Source organism: Ranitomeya variabilis, chromosome 4, assembly GCF_051348905.1.
Source record: "Ranitomeya variabilis isolate aRanVar5 chromosome 4, aRanVar5.hap1, whole genome shotgun sequence".
Classification (NCBI taxonomy): domain Eukaryota; kingdom Metazoa; phylum Chordata; class Amphibia; order Anura; family Dendrobatidae; genus Ranitomeya; species Ranitomeya variabilis.
Window position 1 is genome coordinate 321009083 of NC_135235.1, and position 27337 is coordinate 321036419.

The following is a 27337-nucleotide window of genomic DNA, read 5'->3' on the forward strand; positions in this document are numbered from 1 at the left end:
AACCGAAAAGACCAATTCTGCAATATAACACATGACAATTCGACTTGTACTCTGGGACAAATGTGCATATGCACATTACTAGTTATAGCCAGGGGATACAAGAAGTCCACACACCCCTGTTCAGCTGCCAGGTGTTTATCACTGAGAACATAAATCGGATACCAAGAAACATTTCAGAACTTTTTCCACCATTAATGTCACCCATAATCTGTATAATTAAAAAGCTGAAATCCTTTGAGCGGAGAAAGAAAAATAAAAAAGACTTAAAATAATGTGGTTGCATAAATATGCACACCCTTAATTTAATACTTTGTTAAAGCAACTTTTGAATTTCTGACAGCATTCTGTGTTTTTGTGCAGCAGTCAATCAGCATGGTATATCTAGAATTGGCAATCTTCGCCCTCTCTTCCTTGCAGTAGCTCCAAATCCGTCACGACCGTGAGGACATCTCCTGTACACAGCGCCCTATGCAGGTCACTCACTGATCTTCTGGTGCAGCCATTCTTTTGTGGATTTGGTGAAATGCTTAGGTTGTTGTTGTGCTGAAATGGTGAAATTCCTTTTCATCATTTTAGCAGAGGCCTGAAGGTTTTGATGCAAAACTGACTGATATTTGAAAAATGTGTTCATAATTCCCTTAACTTTGACTTTAAGCCCCCAAAACAGTTGTCAAAAAAACAGCCCCAAAGCATAATGCTGCCCCCACCATGCTTCACTAGGGATATGGTGCTCTTTTGGTGATATGCAATGTTGGCTTTGCGTCAAACATACCTATTGAAATTATGCACACAAAGTTGAATCTTGGTCTCATCAGAACATGATGCATTTTCCCATGTGCTTCTCACAGACTTTACATTAGTTTTGTCAAAACATAAACAGAATTGAATGTTTTTAATTGTAAGAAGCAACTAGTCTTGCCTCCGTACCACACAGGCAAGTTCTATGAATGCAGGAGATTGTTGTTACATGCAGCACACAACCAGTTCCTGCAGCTCCTTTAATGTTGCTGTAGGCCTCTTCGCATCCTCCCAGACCAATTTTCTTTCCATCAATTTTTTTTTTTTTTTTTTTTTTTTAAGGGATGTCCAGTGTTAGGCAAGGTCACTGTTGTGCCAAGTGTAAGCCACTGCCTGATAGTCTTTAGTGTTCCATGGTATATCTAATGCCTTAGAATTTTTTGTTGCACCCTTCACCTGACTGATAACTTTCAGCAACGAGATCCTTTGCTGTGCTGTAAGCCATTTACAGACCGTGGTTTTTGCAGTAAAACGCAACTAATGAAATGTCAGGAAAATCCTACTAGAACAGCTAAATTGCATATTGAGTTTATCAGAATCGCTGTAGCTGATCTGACGGGAAGTCGCATGCATCCAGCCGCAACAATGGCGTCACACCAGACCGGCTAGTCAAAATAAAAAGTGTTGGATGCTTGGTGTTTACCAGCCATTGGATCAGATCCTGCAACTCGATTCGCACCCCTTTGACCATTCACCTTGCCAAGTTCTGAATATCCAGGGAGAATAAGAGGAAGAGCGCAATGTAGAGCTTTAAGAAGATACCCAGACTGCCATTTCATGGTGAATCCAGGCATATCAGGGGCAGCTCAAACCAGGACCACATGTGGACACCGTCGCATGCAAATTCTACAATCAATATTAAAAGGCTTCCAAAAAACTATAATATAGAAAAATAATCTTGTAATAACCAGTAGATTCCTCTATGAAAGCATCCTTCGGTTACGTCAAAGGATCAACAAACTCAAATAGTGTTGGAAGATTGAAGGTAATTGGTTTCCATATTAGGAACTTCTAAAAAAAAAAAAAAAAAAAAAAAAAAAAAAGCCATAAATCAAGTAATTTGTTAAAGTTTCACAATCATATTTATCGAAAGGACCCACCATTACGTAGACTTTTTTTTTTTTTTTGAACTTGGCAGATGAGCAAAAAGTAAGCGTGGCCGTCCTAATAAAATAACTCCAGCCGCCTAATGTCAACAATACAGCTTTTTTTTCTGCGTGTCGGAGCTAACAGGGTGTGTACCTGCCTTGGAAAGCAGCCAGAAATATTTATCTAGAGCTGCAGTTGCGATAATGCAAGGTGCTTGTCTCTCCAGCGGCCCACACTAGCACGTATGGAGATGATTCACAACAGAATGGGGGATTTCCCAATATTCGGCAGGGATGAACAGTCTAAGCATGGTGGATTAGCTGGGCCATGGGTACAGTGTCGGCACAACCCCAGGAAGGATGAGCGATAAGCTCCCAACATATTAGACAAAAACACACTGAGAAATGAAAGCCAACAAAGTCCATTAGTATGGAAAACATCTGCTGATTGTTATGTATTCTCCACAAAACAATCCATCAATCTCAATCTGCCACCACCCCATAGATTACAAAAAGTAAAAAAGGTGTATTCCAAAACCTATAGCACCCCCAAACGTCTGACTGCAAGGATGGGATCACAAGATCCCACATCCAAAATATGTCCACATACAGTGCAGGAAACTAGGACTACACAGCGACTGAGCAATATAGTGGAAGTAAGTTGGGTCACACTGTGACCCGTAAGGTACCTCGAGAAGCAAGTTATAAAAAAATCCAATGATTCCTATTCTGTGCCTTGCGGATCACAACGTGATCCCATTCACTTGCATTATGCTAAAGGTAACTGTAGCAACCAAACTTCCCGTGTACCCCAGCCGAAATGTTGGTGGATTCTGCTTCTACAGACAGATGTGAGGGACAAGCTGTACAGATGGGTTTTTTTTTTTTTTTTCACATGACTCTTCTTAGAATTGTTGTCATGCAACACATGACGCCATGCAGACCACGCCGAATTCATTTCTATAAGACTTATGCTACATTCCCACATCCGGTGTCCATTTTGTAACATTCTTGAAACCACAGAGCACCAATGATCCAAACATCAGTGTAAACACAAATATGTGTCCAATGTGCAAGACCCAGAAAATAGAAGACATCCCTTGTACTTCAGGGTTGCATCAGTTTTTCAATGTATAAAGTGCAGAAAGTTTACTTACTTCAGTTTTTAAAACCAAATGAGGAAAAAAGAAAAAAAAAAAAAAAAAAACACAGATGCAACCAAAATTCAATATGGAGGTAAAAAAATGAAGGGCAGTAGAAATATAGTTCGTTTTACACGGATGCAAAACTTGATAGAGAAGTGCTAATTTTGCTTTGGTGAATCAGTATAGCTCAGCAGCTCTCCGCCGTTTGTCACTCCACCTCCAAGAGTCGGAGCCTGGGTGGAGCCAATCCTATGATTTACTGAGATGGGAATAATCCTTCAATTCCAAATGTACATCTTCTTCTTACAGTCCTGATCAGTAAAATACAAGAAAACACGGCTGTAAGGAACAAACTATGGGAAAACCAATAAGACAAAGTTGTGGTGGGATCCCAAACATTATAGCGTGAGCTTTCAGGAATGTCCATGTTCTCCACATCATACTGCTGAACTAAGAACAACCACTAACACAAAATGTCGGTACAGCTCAGTCACCAGCCGGCTATTGGCACAGAGGTAACATCTGAGGTTTGGCTAGTCGCTGTGGCATTAGTTTCTGTGATCAGACAGGTTTTGTCCGCACAACACAAACAGTGGATAACATCAGGCGGTTACACAACCTGGTGCGTCATTCACAGAAACCCAACACTACGTGGAGGTGCTGCAACGGGAGAAAATCTGGATGTGATGCCCTGATCATACAGAGAGTAGGATGTTTCATAAGAACGCCGGCCAGGAAATACTTAGCGATCCTCGGGGGCATCCTCAACCTCTACAGCACATCACAACGGCAACCTAAGCAGTCAGATCTCGGGGACAACATGAATGGGGGGCGTTTTAGGGACATGCACCAAGTCAGGGATGTATCACTTAGGCTACGTTCACACTAGCGTTGTGCGCCGCTGCGTCGGCGACGCAGCACACAACGCACGCAAAAACGCATCAAAACGCACGCAAAAACGCTGCGTTTTTGCGACGCATGCGTCGGTTTTTGCCGAAAATCGGACGCAAGAAAAATGCAACTTGTTGCGTTTTCTTGGTCCGACGCTTGCGGCAAAAAAGACGCATGTGTCGCACAACGCAACAAAAAAAACGCATGCGTCCCCCATGTTAAGTATAGGGGCGCATGACGCATGCATCGCCGCTGCGTCGCCGACGCAAACCCGACGCACATTAGCTTAACGTTAATGTGAACATAGCCTTATCCCGCTGCCTGACAGTACCCCAGATTTACACACCGGGATACTTTTTGTTATGGATTCCATACTTGTGGAGATCTGCAGCATGCCCCAAGTCATGTCATAGTGGTAGGGAACAGTGATGGAGGTCGTGGGGGGGGGGGGGTGAACACGGACTGACATCATCTGTGCTCTTCCACGGTTTCTATAAAACAAGCAATAGCTCCACTCTTGTCACTGGCCTTACATCATTCGTCAGCAGACGCATCAGTGTGAACATAGCCTCGCAGAGTCTTCATCAGTCCATTCTGCAGGATACTGGACCTGACTATCCTGTGATCAGCTCAGCAATGCCTTCCGCACTGCATCACCTCACGCTGGCGCCATATTAACGCTCGGAGCTACAAACGTTTCCAAAATATCCTAATAAAGCCTAGACGGAAAATTCTCTTCTGCATCACCATCAAATCAGACAAGTCGTGACATGATTAGGAAGTACAAAAGGCTTTCAATGGCAGCCCCATCACCCCTGGGGAAAGTCACTTATCCGCTAACTCCCAGGTACAAGCTTCAATCCAGACAGAGAACTGTAGATAATCACTGTCAGGTTCAGTGACTTTTTTTTTTTTTTGTTCACAGAAAATATAATATTAATGTAACACACAAAGTAGTGAAAAGAACATTTTGCTCTGGAATATGGCGCCATGCACGTCCGAGTACAGCTATGTTTTGCAGTCGAGGTGTTTGAGTCCAGAGGAATGTGCGGTGAGCCTCACTGCATTGTTCTGTACCTTGTAGGGATTAGCTCTTCAATATCGGCCATGTCTGCAGGCGATCGACACACCTGTTCTCACTGTCTGCAAAACCAAACCAGGAAGAACCTTACAGAGATTTGTGAACCTTCAGGACCTTCCATACTTCTGCAGAAAGTCCACCGAAAACTACAACAGATTTACACACAAGTCCTAAAAGTAGATAGAAGGAAATTACACAAATGAGACAAAAACGTTACACACTAGACTATCAATTATTAAATGAGGAAAATGATCCAATATGACATGTGAAAGTATGTGAACCCCCGCTTTCAGTATCTGGGGTGACCACTTGGGCAACTACAGCTAAACATTTCATGGACTGTGGTTGGTCCTACACATTGGCTTAGTGCTGGACTTATCCCTACAAAACAGCTTGATTTCTGAGATGTTGGTGGGTTTTTTTTCCATGATCTGCTCGCTTCCGGTCTTTCCACAACATTTCTATAGGTATAGGATTACAGGGCTTGTCCAGTCTTCAGCTACAATTCTGCAAGCGCGCTATGTGACTGACAACTTGTGAATGTTCACAGCGAGGATTCTCAAGTGCCGGGCGCACGTCCACATGTGATGTTGCCACGTAGATAAAGCACAGCCTCACTCAATCCAAGTATATTGTGCGAACCCGGATAGTCTAGTTGGAAGGTGCCCAGGAGCATGCATATCACATACTTGTGGTCACGCACCTGCCCGCTCCTGGCACCGGAGAATCCGCACAGCACTGACAACGTAATGTGAGGATTCGCGAGTCTGCAGTCAAATAGGGCGCCGGCAGGGAACAGGGCGCCGGCAGGGAACAGGGCGCCGGCAGGGAACAGGGCGCCGGCAGGGAACAGGGCGCCGGCAGGGAACAGGGCGCCGGCAGGGAACAGGGCGCCGGCATACTTGGAGCTTAAGACCAGACAATCCCTTTAAAAAAGGTCAGGACTTTGACTGAACCATGTCAAAATTTCTACTTTATTCTTTTTTAACCATTCTTGTGTAGAACGACGTGTGCAACTTGGGTCCATTTTCTTGCCGCATAGCTTCAAAATTCAACATTCCATCAACTATGACCACCGTCTTGCCCAGATGCAGCCCCCGGCCATAATGCTACAATCACCAAGCTTCATACATGGTAAGCAGCTGGTTTATTTCTCATTTAAGCTCTATTTTCGTCTCATCCAACCGCAAAACACTGTTCCAATAGCCTTATGGCTTTGTCCAAGTGATCTGTAGCAATCTGCACATGGACAGCAATACTTTTTTGAAAGCAGCAGCTTAAGGCCACGTTCACACCTTCAGTATTTGGTCAGTATTATACCTCAGTATTTGTAAACTAAAACCAAAAGAGGAACAATCAGAGGAAAAGTATAATAGAAACACGTCAACACTTCTGTATTTATCACCCACTCCTGGTTTTGTCTTAAGGTACCGTCACACTAAGCAACGTCGCCAGCGATCTGTGACGTTGCAGCGTCCTAGGGAGCGATATCGCTGTATTTGACACGCAGCAGCGATCTGGATCCCGCTGTGAAATTGCTGGTCGCTGCTAGAAGGTCTGCACATTATTTGGTCGCTAGGTCGGCGTGTATCGCCGTGTTTGACAGCAAAAGCAACCATACCAGCGATATTTTACACTGGTAACCAGGGTAAACATCGGGTTACTAAGCGCAGGGCCGCGCTTAGTAACCCGATGTTTACCCTGGTTACCAGCGTAAAAGTTAAAAAAACAAACAGCACATACTCACCAGCGCGTCCCCCAGCCTCTGCTTCCTGACACTGACTGAGCGCCGGCCCTAAACTGAAAGTGAAAGCACAGCGGTGACGTCACCGCTGTGCTGTTAGGGCCGGAGCTCAGTCAGTGTCAGGAAGCAGAGGCTGGGGGACGCGCTGGTGAGTATGTACTGTTTGTTTTTTTAACTTTTACGCTGGTAACCAGGGTAAACATCGGGTTACTAAGCGCGGCCCTGCGCTTAGCAACCCGATGTTTACCCTGGTTACCCGGGGACCTCGGCATCGTTGGTCGCTGGAGAGCGGTCTGTGTGACAGCTCTCCAGCGACCAAACAGCGACGCTGCAGCGATCGGCATCGCTGTCGCTATCGCTGCAGCGTCGCTTAATGTGACGGTACCTTTAGAAATACTGAGGTAAAAAAACTGAGCAAATACCGAATGTGTGAACATGGCCTTATCCTTGCAATCCTGCCACTGTCCTCCTAACAGTTTAGTCATGAACAGTCATATGAGAGACACCTTAAAGGGGATGTCCACGGCCAGAATAACACCTTCTTGTTCTAAATGTTTGGCTCTGATTAAAAAAAAAAAAAAACGCCACACCTCACCTCCCATGCAATTACCACCCGCTCTCCCAGGGCTCCCGTGCTGTTGTGACACGTGACCCCAGCGTCCAATCAGTAATGGCGTCCGTGTCCCACAATTTGTTGATTTGAGCATGAAGAGGAAGGCCGGTCTGCAGCTGACCTCTGACTTCCTCTTCATGTTCAATTTGACAAGAGGCAGGGACAGTGACGCCAGCGCAGTCACAACCATCGCACGGGAGTCCCAAGAACATGAGTACCGACACCACTGGAACGGAGCCAGCATGGGAGGCGAGTATCAGCTTTTTTAATTTATCGGGGCTAAGGCTGGGTTCACATTACCTTTACAGCAGCCCGTTCAACACATACGGTAACGGGCTGCTGTAAACGTAAGTGCCGGTATGGCAGCACGCTAGCGCAGATAGAGCAAGCAAATGCTCTATCTGCGCTAGCAGTGACGGACCCGGAAAAACGCTGCAGCCCGCGTCTCAGGGTCCGTCACTCAATGACGGCACATCCCTAGCGCACGCCCATTGTGGGCGTGCACTAGTGATGCGTCCGACATAGGAATTAATGGCGGCCGTTAAAGGGAACCTACCACCCCGTTTTTTAAAAATTAGATAAAAATAGTGTGAAATAGGGGCAGAGCTGGGCTTTACATTACTGCCTTTTCGGTGCCTTTACACCCCCGTTAGGCTGCCCAAAAACCTTTGTGAAGTGGCCGTTTTCTGCTGTCACTCAAGTGGGTCAGGTCGGATGGGCGTGGTCACAGCGCTGTTTGTCCCCCAGGATCCTGCTCATCATTACGTTGGTGGCGTAGTGGTGTGCGCATGTCCAAAGAAGATCCACTACCCAGGAGATGAATAACGGCGCGGTCTTCGCTATTCAGCCGTTTACCGGTGGGCGCGGCCATCTTTCCTGTGGCCGCGCCTGCGCAGATGGAGCGCTCTGCTGCCCGGGACTTCAGGAAAATGGCCGCCGCGATCTCCATCTGCGCACGCCCAAAGATGGCCGCGCCCACCGGTAAACGGCTGAATAGCGAAGACCGCGCCGTTATTCATCTCCTGGGCAGTGGATCTTCTTTGGACATGCGCACACCACTACGCCACCAACGTAATGATGAGCAGGATCCTGGGGGACAAACAGCGCTGTGACCACGCCCATCCGACCTGACCCACTTGAGTGACAGCAGAAAACGGCCACTTCACAAAGGTATTTGGGCAGCCTAACGGGGGTGTAAAGGCACCGAAAAGGCCCTAATGTAAAGCCCAGCTCTGCCCCTATTTCACACTATTTTTATCTAATTTTTAAAAAACAGGGTGGTAGGTTCCCTTTAAGGACTACGTTACACCGCGTTTATGCCGCGGTGTAACGCAGTCCGTCTAACGGACGCCCATAACGTAGTGTGAACCCAGCCTTAGCGTACAAGAAGGGGTTGTCCTAGTAGTGGACAACTTCTTTAAGTTGCTTAGAGGTCACCTTGGATTCCTTTATGACTTGATGAGTGAACCATTATATTTGTTGGTCGATCACAACTGGGGAGGGTAAGAATGGTCCTGACATTACTCTAGTTGTATATAATCTGTCCGATGTGGGTTGGTGGACTGCAAACTCTTTACAGACAGTTCTGTAACGTTTTCCAGCTTGGTGACTATAAACAACTCTTCTTCTGAAGTCCTCAGAAATCCTTTGTTCATGCCATGAAACACTTTCAAGAATATGTATTGTAAGGATCAGACTTTGAGGGTATGTGCACACGTCAGGATTTCTTGCTTAAATTTTCCTGACAAAAACCGGACATTTCTGCCAGAAAACCGCATGCGTTTTTTTTGCGTTTTTTTTCCAAATTCCAAATTTTCGCGGAAAAAACCGCACCATGTGCACAAAACATGTAGAATGCATTCTAAATGATAGGATGCATAATGTATGCGTTTTTAATGAGTTTTTATAACGTTTTTATCGCGAAAAAACGCAAAAAAACCACGCAAAAAAAAACCTGAACGTGTGCACATACCCCGAGGCGGGGTGCACACGGTATCAGGCAGCGTTTTGAACGCAGCACATGTCCACTGCGGCCAAAGTGCTGCCGGCTTTTGAATGCAGGTGAATCCATATGTGTTCATTGAACCTTGCGGAATCACCACATCCCAATACATTGTACGGGTGACATTTATCTAGCGGAGGCACGCGTCTCCACAAAATAAATAGACATGCTGCAGTCTGGAGAGACGCGCTGCATGTCCGTCTCCGCGGGTGAGCCACGGGCACCGATGCACGCATAGTGGACATGGGATTTCTTGAAATCCATCCACTATGCTGTAACATCTGGATGCTGAGGATGTACGCAACGTCCAACCTGTCCGTGGGAACATAACCTTATGGATCCCTTTTCTATAAGTAAAAACAGGTCGCCCACTCACATCTGATGGTCGTCCCTTTGATTAAACAACATCACACTGAGGCTCCATTACCATTCACCACTCAAGTTTTTGGTGAGTTTTTTTTGTGATGTTTATTTTCGAGGAAAAAAAAACAAAAACTAATGGGTGCAACATCAAAAACTCACCAAAGCTCATCGTTCAAATGTAGTCAACTTCAAATTATTAGCTAATTCTAGGAGGGTCACATACTTTTGTCATTCACAGACATGATAGTGGATTATTTTGCTCATCTAAAAAATTTGCAAAGTTTAATTTTTCTTTTTTACTCATTTGTTCAATTTGCTTCTTTATCTACTTTTAGGACTTGAAAATTGGATAAGTTTCAAGTCAAAACTGTGCCTAAATATACAAAATTCGGAAAGGTTCCCAACTTTGAAGCACCAGTGTACACGGTAGACTGAACCATAAGCGTAGATGGATCCTTCGCTATCATCAGTAATGTGAAGAGTTACTACAACTCATGAAGTGGTGCATAAAAACATATAAAACACTAATTACAGAACAGTAACAATAATTACATGGCTGTACACTGCCCTGTGCACAGCATTCAGCACGGCACTAATAGCAAGCTTGTACTACAATGGCAGGCGACCAAAGCTGCTTTCTAGAAATATACCGTAATTATACTCTACGGGTGATTCACAAATGTGCCTGAGCAGTGGGCTACACACTATCATTAAAAGGGGATTCCACCCTAAGGCAAGCTTGAGGAACACCAGCAATGTGGAACATACACAATGTTAGGCCATGCTCTGCATGTGCAAAACCATTGCATTTTGCTCCAAACACACACAACAGCAATCTATCAGATTTGTGGGTTCTTTATACACTTTGAGCAGTTGATTTTTTCTTTTAAGTGTGGAAATGCTAGAATTCAGAGTTTGCATTTTTTTTTACATGCATTATTTCAGGCTGTTAACCCCTTCATGACCTTGCCGTTTTTTGCAATTCTGACCAGTGTCCCTTTATGAGGTAATAACTCAGGAACGCTTCAACGGATCCTAGCGATTCTGAGATTGTTTTTTCGTGACATATTGGGCTTCATGTTAGTGGTAAATTTAGGTCGATAATTTCTGAGTTTATTTGTGAAAAAAACGGAAATTTTGCAAAAATTGTGAAAATTTCGCAATTTTCACATTTTGAATTTTTATTCTGTTAAACCAGAGAGTTATGTGACACAAAATAGTTAATAAATAACATTTCCCACATGTCTACTTTACATCAGCACAATTTTGGAAACAATTTTTTTTTTTGCTAGGAAGTTATAAGGGTTAAAATTTGACCAGTGATTTCTCATTTTTACAACAAAATTTACAAAACCATTTTTTTTAGGGACCACCTCACATTTGAAGTCAGTTTGAGGGTTCTATATGGCTGAAAATACCCAAAAGTGACACCATTCTAAAAACTGCACCCCTCAAGGTGCTCAAAACCACATTCAAGAAGTTTATTAACCCTTCAGGTGTTTCACAGCAGCAGAAGCAACATGGAAGTAAAAAATGAACATTTAACTTTTTAGTCACAAAAATGATTTTTTAGCAACAATTTTTTATTTTCCCAAGGGTAAAAGGAGAAACTGGACCATGGACGTTGTTGTCCAATTTGTCCTGAGTGCGCTGATACCTCATATGTGGGGGTAAACCACTGTTTGGGCGCACGGCAGGGCTCGGAAGAGAAGGAGCGCCATTTGACTTTTTGAATGAAAAATTGGCTCCAATCTTTAGCGGACACCATGTCGCGTTTGGAGAGCCCCCGTGTGCCTAACATTGGAGCTCCCCCACAAGTGACCACATTTTGGAAACTAGACCCCCCAAGGAACTTATCTAGAAGCATAGTGAGCACTTTAAACCCCCAGGTGCTTCACAAATTGATCCGTAAAAATGAAAAAGTACTTTTTTTTCACAAAAAAATTATTTTAGCCTCAATTTTTTCATTTTCACATGGGCAACAGGATAAAATGGATCCTAAATTTTGTTGGGCAATTTCTCCTGAGTACACCAATACCTCACATGTATGGGTAAACCACTGTTTGGGCACATGGTAAGGCTCGGAAGGGAAGGAGCGCCATTTGACTTTTTGAATGAAAAATTATCTCCATCGTTAGCGGACACCATGTCGCGTTTGGAAAGCCCCTGTGTGCCTAAACATTGGAGCTCCTCCACAAGTGACCCCATTTTGGAAACTAGACCCCCCAAGGAACTCATCTAGAGGCATAGTGAGCACTTTAAACCCCCAGGTGCTTCACAAATTGATCCGCAAAAATGAAAAAGTACTTTTTTTTCCACCACAAAATTTCTTTTAGCCTCGATTCTTTCATTTTCACATGGGCAACAGGATAAAATGGATCCTAAAATTTGTTGGGCAATTTCTCCTGAGTATGCCGATACCTCATATGTGGGGGTAAACCACTGTTTGGGTGCACGGCAAGGCTCGGAAGGGGAGGCATGCCATTTGACTTTTTGAATGGAAAATTAGCTCCAATCGTTAGCGGACACCATGTCGCGTTTGGAGAGCCCCTGTGTGCCTAAACATTGGAGCTCCCCTACAAGTGACCCCATTTTGGAAACTAGACCCCCCACGGAACTTATCTAGATGCATAGTGAGCACTTATAACCCCCAGGTGCTTCACAGAAGTTTATAACGCAGAGCCGTGAAAATAAAAAAATAATTTTTCTTTCCTCAAAAATGATTTTTAGCCCAGAATTTTTTATTTTCCCAAGGGTAATAGGAGAAATTGGACCCCAAATGTTGTTGTCCAGTTTGTCCTGAGTACGATGATACCCCATATGTGGGGGTAAACCACTGTTTTGGCACACGTCGGGGTTCGGAAGGGAAGTAGTGACGTTTTGAAATGCAGACTTTGATGGAATGCTCTGCGGGCGTCAGGTTGCGTTTGCAGAGCCCCTGATGTGCCTAAACAGTAGGAACTCCCCACAATTGACTCCATTTTGGAAACTAGACCCCCAAGGGAACTTATCTAGATGTGTGGTGAGCACGTTCAACCCCCAAGTGCTTCACAGAAGTTTACAACGCAGAGCCGTGAAAATAAAAAATCATTTTTCTTTCCTCAAAAAAGATGTTTTAGCAAGCAATTTTTTATTTTCACAAGGGTAACAGGAGAATTTGGACCCCAATATTTGTTGCCCAGTTTGTCCTGAGTACGCTGGTACCCCATATGTGGGGGTAAACCACTGTTTGGGCGCACGTCGGGGCTTGGAAGGGAGGGAGCACCATTTGACTTTTTGAACGCAAGATTGGCTGGAATCAATGGTGGCGCCATGTTGCGTTTGGAGACCCCTGATGTGCCTAAACAGTGGAAACCCCTCAATTCTAACTTCAACACTAACCCCAACACACCCCTAATCCTAATCCCAACTGTAGCCATAACCCTAATCACAACCCTAACCCCAACACACCCCTAACCACAACCCTAACCGCAACACACCCGTAACCCTAATTCCAACCCTAATCCTAACCCTAATCCCAACCCTAACCACAACTGTAACCCCAGCACACCCCTAACCCTATCCGTAACCCTAACCACAAGCCTAATCTTAACCCTATTTCAAACCCTAGCCCTAATTCCAACCCTAACTCTAATTCCAACCCTAACCCTAAGGCTATGTGCCCACGTTGCGGATTCGTGTGAGATTTTTCCGCACGATTTTTGAAAAATCTGCAGGTAAAAGGCACTGCGTTTTACCTGCGGATTTACAGCAGATTTCCAGTGTTTTTTTGTGCGGATTTCACCTGCGGATTCCTATTGAGGAACAGGTGTAAAACGCTGCGGAATCCGCACAAAGAATTGACATGCTGCGGAAAATACAATGCAGCGTTTCTGCACGGAATTTTCCGCACCATGGGCACAGCGGATTTGGTTTTCCTTAGGTGTACATGGTACTGTAAACCTGATGGAAAACTGCTTCGAATTCGCAGCGGCCCATCCGCTGCGGATCCGCGGCCCATCCGCTGCGGATCCGCGGCCCATCCGCTGCGGATCCGCGGCCCATCCGCTGCGGATCCGCGGCCCATCCGCTGCGGATCCGCGGCCCATCCGCTGCGGATCCGCGGCCCATCCGCTGCGGATCCGCGGCCCATCCGCTGCGGATCCGCGGCCCATCCGCTGCGGATCCGCGGCCCATCCGCTGCGGATCCGCGGCCCATCCGCTGCGGATCCGCGGCCCATCCGCTGCGGATCCGCGGCCCATCCGCTGCGGATCCGCGGCCCATCCGCTGCGGATCCGCGGCCAACCCGCTGCGGATCCGCGGCCAACCCGCTGCGGATCCGCGGCCAACCCGCTGCGGATCCGCGGCCAACCCGCTGCGGATCCGCGGCCAACCCGCTGCGGATCCGCGGCCAACCCGCTGCGGATCCGCGGCCAACCCGCTGCGGATCCGCGGCCAACCCGCTGCGGATCCGCGGCCAATCCGCTGCGGATCCGCGGCCAATCCGCTGCGGATCCGCGGCCAATCCGCTGCGGATCCGCGGCCAATCCGCTGCGGATCCGCGGCCAATCCGCTGCGGATCCGCGGCCAATCCGCTGCGGATCCGCGGCCAATCCGCTGCGGATCCGCGGCCAATCCGCTGCGGATCCGCGGCCAATCCACTCTGTGTGCACATGCCATAACCCTACCCCTAACCCTACCTGTAACCCTACCCCTAACCCTACCCCTAGTTCTAACCCTAGTTCTAACCCTAACCCTAGTGGAAAAAGAAAAAAAAATATTTTCTTTATTTTATTATTGTCCCTACCTATGGGGGTGATAAAGGGGGGGGTTTATTTATTATTTTTTTATTTTGATCGCTGTGATAGAACCTACCACAGCGATCAAAATGTACCTGTAATGAATCTGCCGGCCGGCAGATTCGGCGGGCGCACTGAGCATGCGCCCGCCATTTTGGAAGATGGCGGCGCCCAGCGAGGAGACGGACCGACACCGGGAGCCTCGGTAAGTATAAGGGGGGGGAGATCGGGGCACGGGGGGGGGCGTCGGAGCACCGGGGGGTGACATAGGAGCAGGGGGGGGAGCGGGCAGGAGGACGGGGGAGCGGAGTACAGGACGGAGGGGACCGAACCCCATAACGGAGCACTGGGGGGGCGATCGGTGGGGTGGGGGGGGGGGTCACTTCAGGTTTTCCAGCCATGGCCGATGGTATTGCAGCATCGGCCATGGCTGGATTGTAATATTTCACCAGTTTTTTAGGTGAAATATTACAAATCGCTCTGTTTGGCAGTTTCACTTTCAACAGCCAATCAGAGCGATCGTAGCCACGGGGGGGGGGGGGGGGGGGGGTGAAGCCACCCCCCCTGGGCTGAAGTACCACTCCCCCTCTCCCTGCAGATCGGGTAAAAAAGGAGTTAACCCCTTCACCCGATCTGCAGGGACGCGATCATTCCATGACGCCACATAGGCGTCATGGGTCGGGAAGGGATTAATAGAAACCTAAAACCTGAAAGGGAACTAGCACCAGAACAGAACATTGGAGCATAGATCTCCACACAAGGACAGACTATTAGCAAAAAGTGCAGCTTGCAGAATACTGGTTGTGTAAAGCACACTGTTAGGATTCAGGTCTGATGAGTAGTCATTACATGGCCACAAGTATCAGATCTGCAGACTAGTGCTCCTGGGATGACTAGCTTCACATCCACCTCTAAGGGTATGTGCACACGTCAGGATTTCTTGCAGAAATTTTTCTGACAAAATCCGGACATTTCTGCCAGAAATCCTCATGCGTTTTTTTTTTTTGCATTTTTCGCGCGGTTTTTTTTGCAGATTTTATGCGGAATTTTTGCAGGGTTTTTTTGACACTCCAATTTCATGGGAAATCCGCAAAAATAATGAACATGTTGCTTCTTTTTCCGGAATGCGTTTTTTTTGCGGAAAAAAACGCAACATTTGCACAAAAAATGCGGAATGCATTCTAAATGATAGGATGCATAATGTATGCGTTTTTTATGCGGTATTATAGCGTTTTTATCGGGGAAATCCGCAAAAAAACCACAAAAATTCCTGAAGAAATCCTGACGTGTGCATACCCTAAGGCTCTACTGAGGGAAGCCTATGAGAAAGCAATCAACCGAACCAGCTAGAAGAGCCCAATCCTAGCAGTGTGAACAATGCATACTGTAAGTAGTAGGTAAGCTGCACTGATTGTCCCAAGTCTGCACTGGGGTGGAAAACCCATTTAACCATTTTGTGTACACATTTTTCAAAGTCTAAAACCAAAAAATAAAGTTTGAGCGAAATGTTTAACATCAGGGTCCACTTGATATTGGGCCGACTGTCACATTAGCAGGATCAGACTGACACTTTCTGCCCTGTTCACTTGAAGAGGTATTCCCATCTAGTACATGCCATAAGTGTATAGCGGATACAAATACCCACCAATGAAACCTCCATGTATTATAGCGGATGCAAATCCCACCAATGTATTATAGCAGATGCAAATCCCACCAATGAAACCTCAGTGTATTATAGCAGATGCAAATCCCACCAATGAAACCTCCGTGTATTATAGCAGATGCAAATACCCACCAATGAAACCTCCACGTATTATAGCGGATGCAAATCTCACCAATGAAACCTCCGTGTGTTATAGCGGATGCAAATCCGACCAATGAAACCTCCGTGTGTTATAGCGGATGCAAATCCCACCAATGAAACCTCCGTGTATTATAGCGGATGCAAATCCGACCAATGAAACCTCCGTGTATTATAGCGGATGCAAATCCCACCAATGAAACCTCCGTGTATTATAGCGGATGCAAATCCCACCAATGTATTATAGCAGATGCAAATCCCACCAATGAAACCTCATTGTATTATAGCAGATGCAAATCCCACCAATGAAACCTCCGTGTATTATAGCGGATGCAAATCCCACCAATGAAACCTCCGTGTGTTATAGCGGATGCAAATCCCACCAATGAAACCTCTGTGTGTTATAGCGGATGCAAATCCCACCAATGAAACCTCTGTGTATTATAGCGGATGCAAATCTGACCAATGAAACCTCTGTGTATTATAGCGGATGCAAATCTGACCAATGAAACCTCCGTGTATTATAGCGGATGCAAATCCCACCAATGAAACCTCTGTGTGTTATAGCGGATGCAAATCCCACCAATGAAACCTCTGTGTATTATAGCGGATGCAAATCTGACCAATGAAACCTCTGTGTATTATAGCGGATGCAAATCTGACCAATGAAACCTCCGTGTATTATAGCGGATGCAAATCCCACCAATGAAACCGCCATGTATTATAAGAACGGGACGCTTCGGACGGACATACACATTAGATGGATGTTGGCTGAACGATGCTTCGGCTGGCAGCCATCTCTGCCAACTCTCCCACACACGATGGCCAGCGGTTTATCTCAAGAACAACAATGTAATCGGCAGTCCAAAATCAGACATGTGTGATTGACATCTCTCTGACCATCAGCCGATGCCCCTGAACAAATCAATCTGCTGGCCAAACCAGTCCACCACATGGTCACACGCACGTCTACTGCGCAGATCACCATTAGGGTATGTGCACACGTTGCGGATTTTGCTGTGGATCCGCAGCGGATTGGCCACTGCGGATTCGCAGCAGTTTTCCATGAGTTTACAGTACCATGTAAACCTATGGAAAACAATATCCGCAGTGCACATGCTGTGGGAAAAAACGTGCGGAAATGTAGCATTGTTTATTCCGCAGCATGTCAATTCTTTGTGCGGATTCCGAAGCGGTTTACACCAGCTCCATAATAGGAATCCGCACAAAATCTGCAAAAAAATTGCGGTAAGTCCGCAGTGCGGTTTACCTGCGGATTTACCAAAAATCAGTCCGAAAAAATCCGCACCACGTTCCGCAAAGTGTGCACGTGGCCTCACTCTGCACACAGACGTAGGATAAGGCCGGGGCGACTACACCATCACACACCACAGAAATGACAATCAATGGGAACAGATAAGAAAATATCTAGCAAGTCAGTTTGAAGCTTTTCATCAAGATGAGACGAATAGTAAGACACGTGACGTCTTCTAAGAGACTTTCTACTGCCCAGATTACACAACCAGTAATAGGAGGCCATGCACGGAAAATCCAAAGTCTGGGACTGAAAACGAAAGAACAGTACCTGAGTGTCCCCAGCACCATGGAAAAAGTGATGGGATAATAGCCTGGCTGCAGCACGGAGGGGTCCGAGCACCGCGCAGGCACAGAAGAGCCTTGTGTGCGGCCGCACATACAGGAGGTCATACAGAACCACGGACAATTGGGGGAGAGGGCCCTGCACACCGGGGACGCCCACTACAACATTGCTCTATAGTTACACACCAAATACACTCACACTTCAATATCATTCCTTCCAGCTAAAAACTTGTAAAAATTACTTAATTTCTTAATACTTTTTCTGACTCAAAAGCAGAGCTCCGACTCCCCTGCAAATGCATCAATATAACAGGGAACCCAACAACAAGAGTATATAATATATACTCCCCTCGTAGAGGCCCCTGGCTCCAGCGCTCCCCTCGCAGAGGCCCCTGGCTCCAGCGCTCCTCTCGCAGAGGCCCCCAGGCTCCAGCGCTCCTCTCGCAAAGGCCCCCAGGCTCCAGCGCTCCTCTCGCAGAGGCCTCCAGGCTCCAGCGCTCCTCTCGCAGAGGCCCCCGGCTCCAGCGCTCCTCTCGCAGAGGCCCCCAGGCTCCAGCGCTCCTCTCGCAAAGGCCCCCAGGCTCCAGCGCTCCTCTCGCAAAGGCCTCCAGGCTCCAGCGCTCCTCACGCAAAGGCCTCCAGGGCCCAGCGCTCCTCTCGCAGAGGCCCCCGGCTCCAGCGCTCCTCTCGCAGAGGCCCCCGGCACCAGCGCTCCTCTCGCAGAGGCCCCCAGGCTCCAGCGCTCCTCTCGCAGAGGCCCCCAGGCTCCAGCGCTCCCCTCGCAGTCGCCCCCAGGCTCCAGCGCTCCCCTCGCAGACGCCCCCGTCTCCAGCGCTCCCCTCGCAGACGCCCCCGTCTCCAGCGCTCCCCTCGCAGACGCCCCCGTCTCCAGCGCTCCCCTCGCAGACGCCCCCGTCTCCAGCGCTCCCCTCGCAGACGCCCCCGTCTCCAGCGCTCCCCTCGCAGACGCCCCCGTCTCCAGCGCAAGGGAGGAGAGTATAGGCTTTATTATAGTATCAGGGCAGAACATTTAGTTTAAGACGGTGTCGCCCTAGCAGTGGACAAGCCCTTTAAGGCTATGTTCCCATGATGAGTTTTTGGTCAGTTTTTTTACGCTGCTTATTCTAGAAAAAAAAATGCAAGTAACCTATTTTACTTAATAGGTGCTGAAAATGTGTAATATGAAAAGCTCCTGGTGGGAATGTAGCCTCAGGCCAAGTTCCCAGAATGCGCTTTTGACAATGTGTATTCTCGCTGTGTCAGAGACACACGGTCTTACATTTCCAGCAGAGCGATGGGTTTATAGAGATCATCGGCCCCAGGTGCTTTATGTTACTCAGTGCAACTTACCTGCGGGTTTCAAATGCAGAATATGCCTATTTCCCTGACAGGTACACAGAGATTTTCCCCATAGACTTATATTATATGCCTTTCTACTGCATTTCCAAGGCACAAACGCATGAAAACACACGTACTCCATAGGTGACCATCAATAAACTGGTCAACGTTAAATGCCACAAAGTATCAAAATCAATGCAGCTTTATTTAAAACAGGGTATAGCAAGACGACACACAAAACGCAGCGTCAAAAACTCATGAAAAAAAAAAAGCATTCAAAACAATGAAAAAAGGCAAGGACTAACCTGATTGCACTTCGTGCCAGCACAAAGAGTGGCGTCAGAAGATGGACAGGGGGCAGAGCGTGCCCGGCCAGTGTGTGAGAGGGCAGCCACATTTGCTGACTTCTGATTGGCCAGCAGCAAGCCAAGGGCCCCAATATGCAGATGAGGAGCCATAATGGTGCACTAAAGCCTCCTCATTTACATATGTATTAGACGTCATCTCAGGTAGTGTACCAGTAACAGGTACAGTGCTTGTTATGGGGGCTAAATCCCATACAACTCTGTTTAACCCTTTTAAAGTGCATTTAGGGTAAAAGCAAAAAGACAGATTTAATAGAGGAGCACAACCTCAAATGATGCTGCCGATTCCCCCACACCATTTCCACAATGACATCCATATGATTTGGCCTGAATTCTGCAGCTGCAGCTCGGTCCTGTGTGACTGCACCCTGAAAAATGGTGTCCAGCTGTGCGCTTCTAGAAATACACAAACCGCACTAACCCATTTTTACCTCCATATGTTCATCAGTCCTTTCATTCTAGATTCTGCCTCCGGCCCTGGCAGCTCCTCTTCGGGCTTGTACTGTGAAGCGGAGCTTTCCCCGCTTTGGGCATGTTACCTGCCCACATCATGGCATCAAGGCTGCAGAGATGAGGACAACCTAGTAGTTTTTTTTCTTCTTTGTTGCAGTGATATTAGCTTGTAAATTGTAGGTTATAATTTGTAAGAGAGGTTTGTCCTATACATATAATGCCCTGTAAACATGAATATTTACCCTCAAAGCTCTTTTGCAGTTTGCTTTATTAGAAAACTCCTACTATTCTTTATACAGAAAATCCCTCTAATGTCTTTTTTTACTTTACTTCTTGTGATGTTTTAAGGGGGATGCTGAAAGGAGACATCATCAAGAGGATGGCCCCTTGGAACAAGACATTGTCAGCAAGTGATGCCCCCGCACAGCTTCTGCTGCCCCACAACTTCTTTCACTGAAATGAAACATCACCAGGAGGGTGCGGTGACGGGAGCAGGACGAGTGATGATGATCTGAGGACGGTAACAGAAGCTGTGGGTGGAAAACATTGCCGTCACTGCTTTGTGATTGATTCTGAACATCAGCAGTGCTAGAAGATCTGGTAAGTGAGCGCTGTGCCAACTCCTGAGGACATCCTGTTTCGGGGCTCTGCCATACTCCGGGCACTATGTAATCACTCACAGCTCTGCAGTCTGTCATTACATGACTCACACTGAGAAACCTGTTCTAAGCTATTGTGGAAGCATGACTTATTTTTCCCTCTATGTTGCTGTCTGCTAATGATTGGTCAGCATCATACAAGGGAAGAAGTACAGGCCCCTAAAGAGAAATCTCTGGTAATCTCAGACTTAAATTATAAACTAAACTTTGCAAGATAATATCTTTACAGCAGAGAGGAGAAATTAAAATCTATGTTTTACTCAGCTCTGCAGCCACTAGTATATTGAAGCTAGTTTAATACATATGTTCAAATTGGCCAAAGGTCCTCTTTAAAGAGGTTGGCTCCCCATAATTAATGGTTAAAATTGCAAAGTGCTTATAAAAACAAGCGATTTGCCATTGTTTCTGTATGAACAAATCCTCTTCATTCTCAAGAGTGTTGGGATTTTCACTTTTGTTCCATACTATTAAAGTAACCAGTTAATGGCCACCCAGCTGGAGCACAATCCGGACTGGTTTAGTGTCTCTGTGATACACTGATGCTGCTGCCGCCAAAGTGTCCATCTTCAGGAGTGCACTGAACTCCGTAAACAGGAAGCCAGGAAGGCGAGGAGCAATGTGCTCCTGAAGATGAAACTTCACAACTACCCTTTACCAGCAAGTGACTGGGGTCAGATTGACTTCTTACAACTACAGCAGTTCCTCATCTCCATGCACTGGCTGTGTCAGAGAAGGAGAGTAATTACTGATTGTGCTACACAGCCAGCCCCCTTCATACAGAACACTAATCATGTGCCAACAGAAGTATACTAGTAAAGGTTTCAGAAAAGCTGATATATATTCCATCAGAGCAGATGTCTGGCTTAGGCAGCAGCTGACGAGTGGCCATTCACTGGCTACAGCCGGCACGTCACAGTGTCACGTCACCGCCGGCACGGTGTTGCTGTAGAAGATGAGCATACACCATGATTATTTTACTTTGGGTCCAGAATTGATTAAGCTGAGGTTGCCCAGCAGTGGACAAACCCTTTAAGACTATGAGCAGACATTGTGGACACCTTCCACAATAGATCTGCCCTGTGACTTTAGAAGAATTATTGCAGATTTTAACGTAGCCTGCATTCTTTATTGTAGTCAGTTGTGATCCTCTAAATCCAGTGTGCGAGCAGGTGTCAGTGTGAGAACACGATCAGCTACATTACAATGACATCTAATGCTGTAGATTAAGCCCCCGATGTATCCTGAAAGATGAGAAAAAGAGGTTATATTATACTCACCCAGGAGCGGTCTGGTGCGGTCCGGGTCCGATGGGCATGGCAGGTCCGGCGCCTCCCATTTCATGCGATGACGTCCTCTTCCTTGCTTCTGCCGCGGCTCTGGTGCAGGTGTACTGATTTGCCCTGTTGAGGGCAGAGCAAAGTACTGCAGTGCGCAGGCACCGGGAAAGGTCAGAGAGGCCTGGCGCCTGCGCACTGCAGTACTTTGCTCTGCCCTCAATAGGGCAAATCAGTACACCTGCGCCGGAGCGTGAAGACAAGAAGAGGACGTCATCGTATGAAGATAGGAGGCCCCAGACTGCAACACCCATCGGACCTGGACCACCCCTGGGTGAGCAAAACCTAACTTGCTTTTCTTATCTTTCAGGTTACATCGGGGGCTTAGCTACAGCATTACAGAATGCTGTAGATAAGCCCCTGATGCCGGTGGCTGCAGCTTATAGGCGAAAAAAAAAATTACAGATTCCCTTTAAGGGCTTTTATTTTTGGAGCGGACTACAGGATGGTAGTGGAGCGGTTTGCTCTCTCCAGACTGGGTCTTACAAGTGGCCAATGGCCACAGATTCCGTTTAAAAAACCTGCAGAAAAGGGTTGGGTGTGTCAGTGTTGGTTTGCAAATGGCAGAGCAGGTGGCTCTGCAACATTCAGCTCAAGTGTGCAGTTAACACAGAGCCAAGGGAAGCGAATGACCAGCGCCCCATCAGCTTTACACAGTGGTGCAGTCGCCCACAGCAACAGGTCTCAGATTCAGACTGTCTTGATGCCCCGGCTGCGATCTGGAGGATACCGTTTGTTTTTCATTTGTAAGTTTTGGACATTAAAGACATTTGCTTTGAACTTTTCTGTGGCCCCTATCTATCGCACTGCGCCACCCCCGCTGCACTACAATGCACAAAGAAAGAGGTTGAAAAAAAAAACAGAAGTAGTGACACAAAATTCTGCATCTCTGTCTCCGGGAATGGTTCAACCAGCACAGAAATTATGCAGTATTCTAGCTATTCATGATCAGTAGGAGAAAAAAAAAGCAAAATAATAAAGCAGAAGATGATGAGGAAAGCAGCCAGTGACTCTATACACCCTGCACGTGAGCCGGAGGGGGACCCTCGCCAGCACCGGAGGGGGACCCTCGCCAGCACCGGAGGGGGACCTCTCTCATTCAGCTCTGCATGCAGACTCACTAAATTATAGTAACATTTGATATGAACCAATGTTGTGACCAAAAATCAATGAAAACTGACACTTGGCTCAGAAGTCAAGGATGGGAGCCTGCAATATCCAAACATTATCTGGCACCAGATGAAGATGTAAGATGGATATTTGTACAATAGGACCGGACCACAGGTCTCCGCACAACACCCAGCTCAAGGCAGAGACTGCTACAATGCAGAGGATAGCGGACCACACATGTAACATGTAAGAATGTGGAGGTCCGCACAACACCAGCGCCCAGTCACCAGACGCATCGCTGGCATGGCTAGAAGTGTGCCCGACTCTGGACTGTCACTATCACACACAATAGCGGGCAACAACTGGAGACAGAACTGTCACCGGACCAGAGGTGGCAGCTTGTGTTCTTGTTCTCCTCCCCTCTGCCCCCTTTTTAGTTAGGGCTAATTTCCGGGTCCACCAGAGGCGCTGATCACAGATGCTCGGAGGCGTCTTTAGGCTGCTCTGCAGAATTACCTTGTGAGCCAGCGCCCCTTGGTAAAGATCATGACAAATTGCACTAAATAAAAAGGCCCAGATCTATGAAACCACGGTGTATTTACAAAGAAAAAAAGGGGAAAAACTCAGGGAAACAATGGGAAGAAGACAAAAACTGGACATTTTTGACTTGGTGACAGATCTTCCTTCAAATGTGACCAATAAACTTTCCCAACAAGTGAAGAAAGCTCCAGGTTACACCAGACTGCACAGCATCACTGACCCGGCCTATAATCAGGAGGTCTCACTATTATACTATTACAGGTCATCTCCCGGCATAGGAGGCTTTATAATGGTGAGGACTTGCCGTGCTTGGAAGGGGGGGTGGGGGGGGATATCAGTAATAACAGGTATCGCCCCCAACAGAATGATGTAGTCACTGTGACACATACCAGTCATACACGGGGGTATACACAGCGATGGGGTCTCTGTTATCACATGTGTCCCCCCATGTTTGGCAGGTATATAATGCCGTACGCTCCCCTGCAGCAGCCGCACATTCCCACTCCCTCAGTCCTGCCGTACGCTCCCCAGCAGCCGCACATTCCCACTCCCCCGGTCCTGCCGTACGCTCCCCAGCAGCCACACATTCCCACTCCCCCGGTCCTGCCGTACGCTCCCCAGCAGCCACACATTCCCACTCCCCCGGTCCTGCCGTACGCTCCCCAGCATCCGCACTTCCCCCTCTCCCCGGTCCTTCCATAAGCTCCCCAGCCGCTGCACTTCCCCCTCTCCCCTGGTCCTTCCAGCCGCTGCACTTCCCCCTCTCCCCTGGTCCTTCCATACGTTCCCTTGCAGCCGCACATCCCCCTCTTCCCCGGTCCTGCTGTACGCTCCCCAGCAGCCGAACATTCCCACTCCCCCGGTCCTTCCATACGCTCACCAGCCGCTGCACTTCCCCCTCTCCCCCGGTCCTTCCATACGTTCCCCTGCAGCCGCATTTCCCCCGGTCCTTCCTTACAATCCCCAGCAGCCGCACATCCCCTCTCCCCCGGTCCTTCCTTATGCTCCCCAGCAGCCGCACATCCCCTCTCCCCCGGTCCTTCCTTATGCTCCCCAGCAGCCGCACATCCCCTCTCCCCCGGTCCTTCCTTACGCTCCCCAGCAGTCGCACTTCCCCCGGTCCTTTCTTACGCTCCCCAGCAGCCGCACATACCCTCTACCCCGGTCCTTCCTTACGCTCCCCAGCAGTCGCACTTCCCCCGGTCCTTTCTTACGCTCCCCAGCAGCCGCACATACCCTCTACCCCGGTCCTTCCTTACGCCCCCCTGCCGCTGCACTTCCCCCTCTCCCCCGGTCCTTCCATACGCTCCCCAGCCGTTGCACTTCCCCCTCTCCCTCGGTCCTTCCATACGCTCCCCAGCCGCTGCATTTCCCCCACTCCACCGGTCCTTCCATACGCTCCCCAGCCGCTGCACTTCCCCCTCTCCCCCGGTCCTTCCATACACTCCCCAGCCTCTGTACTTCCCCCTCTCCCCTGGTCCTCGCATACATTCCCCTGCAGCCGCACTTCCTCCGGTCCTTCCTTACGCTCCCCAGCAGCCTCACTTCCCCCTCTCCCCCGGTCCTTCCATACGCTCCCCAGCCTCCGTACTTCCCCCACTCCCCTGGTCCTCGCATACGTTCCCCTGCAGCCGCACTTCCTCCGGTCCTTCCTTACGCTCCCCAGCAGCCTCACTTCCCCCTCTCCCCCGGTCCTTCCATACGCTCCCCAGCCTCCGTACTTCCCCCACTCCCCTGGTCCTCGCATACGTTCCCCTGCAGCCGCACTTCCCCCGGTCCTTCCTTACGCTCCCCAGCAGCTTCACTTCCCCCTCTCCCCCGGTCCTTCCTTACGCTCCCCAGCAGCCGCACATCCCCTCTCCCCCGGTCCTCCCGTACGCTCCCCAGCAGCTTCACTTCCCCATCTCCCCCGGTCCTTCCATACGCTCCCCAGCAGCTTCACTTCCCCCTCTCCCCCGGTCCTTCCTTACCCTCCCCAGCCGCTGCACTTCCCCCTTTCCCCCGGTCCTTCCTTACGCTCCCCAGCCGCTGCACTTCCCCCTGTCCCCCGGTCCTTCCTTACGCTCCCCAGCAGCAGCACTTCCCCCGGTCCTTGCTTACGCTCCCCAGCAGCCGCACATCCCCTCTCCCCCGGTCCTCCCGTACGCTCCCCAGCAGCCGGTTCCCCGGTTCTCACCTGTCCGAGGCCGCAGACTGTATTCCGCTCATTGGGTTCCTCGGGGCTCTCCTCTCTCAGCCAAGTTGCATGTTAGTTGCACTCTCGCTAGACTCGGGGGCTCGGGGTCAGTGTGACCGCCCCGCAGGGGGATGGAAACTCCAAGCTGCAGCTCATAGGGGCATTGAGGACATGGAGGCCGGAGCGCTAGGCGGAAAAAGTCACCAAACCAAGAGTTTTCTTCTGCCGGTACTCAAGGGTACTAAGTACCAGCACCTCTCCGGGACTCATCGTGCTCAAAGCGCATGCGCGAGGAAATCTCGCGTAGCTAGAAAAGGCGACGCATGCGCCGTTCGCCTAGGTGAGTTCCTCTGGTTCCAAATCCCTGTTGTGAACTGCGCATGCGCTATTACGTCACCACCAATTGCGGCTACTCGGGTATTCGGCAGGAAAAGCTTATTGGCGAGAGCTCCGCCTGCCGGCGCGGTTACCGGGTCTCGCGGTGTTATGCCACTGCTTTGAAAACAGACACAATGCGCAGGCGCGCTGGGCATACAGGAACTTCCATTTTATGAGACTTTTTTGTTTTAAAATCTGTATTTTTACATTGAATTATAATATTCATCCCACATCCAATTATGTCTGGTGTTTGTCTCTGATGAATAGAATTACTGACAGAAAGCCAGAAAAATAGCGGCCAGCACAGTGCCTGCCCTGCCTGATAGCACTGGAGCCTGCCAGTAATGTATGTGTGCAGGAGTGCAGCCACCAGAATACGTGCTGGACGACACAGGGCTTAAAGCGGTTGTCCTGTGAGACCAACTTATCGCCAGGCGCTAATTTACTGATCGGTGAGGGTCCGACCACTGGGACTATTGCATACGAGGAAGGGAAAGAGGGACAAAGACAGCGCCGCTGCAAATTTTAGGCCACACCTCTGACCACACCCATTTCACAACTAGTCACGCCCCAACCACACCCATTTAGGACTTCTGAACACAATGTTTCATAAACAATAATTATAAACAAAAAAAAATATGGCCACACTGTATAATGGCCACACATGACGCTCCATACTGTATAATGGCCACACATGACGCTCCATACTGTATAATGGCCACACCATAATGCTCCATACTGTATAATGGCCACACATGATGCTCCATACTGTATAATGGCCACACCTCTGACCACACCCATTTCACAACTAGTCACGCCCCAACCACACCCATTTAGCACTTCTGAACACAATGTTTCATAAACAATAATTATAAACAAAAAAAAATATGGCCACACTGTATAATGGCCACACATGATGCTCCACACTGTATAATGGCCACACATGATGCTCCACACTGTATAATGGCCACACATGACGCTCCATACTGTATAATGGCCACACATGATGCTCCATACGGTATAATGACCGCACATGATGCTCCATACTGTATAATGGCCTCACATGACGCTCCATACTGT

At 48.3% G+C, this 27337-nt stretch overlaps 1 protein-coding gene across 4 annotated transcripts in view; it reads right to left on the reverse strand.

The window, feature by feature from the left end:
• The window catches only part of ARHGEF12 (Rho guanine nucleotide exchange factor 12), a 189423-nt gene extending 163133 nt beyond the window's left edge, over window positions 1-26290 (reverse strand). Inside the window, exon 1 of one of the 4 annotated variants that reach the window (XM_077250483.1) lies at window positions 25880-26290. In XM_077250483.1, coding sequence (XP_077106598.1) covers window positions 25880-25911 — 32 coding nt within the window. In that variant the 5' untranslated portion in view covers window positions 25912-26290. The remainder of the gene's footprint in view (window positions 1-25879) is intronic. The other 3 variants (XM_077250482.1, XM_077250485.1, XM_077250484.1) reach the window with 3 other exon arrangements.
• Window positions 26291-27337: the final 1047 nt, after the last annotated feature.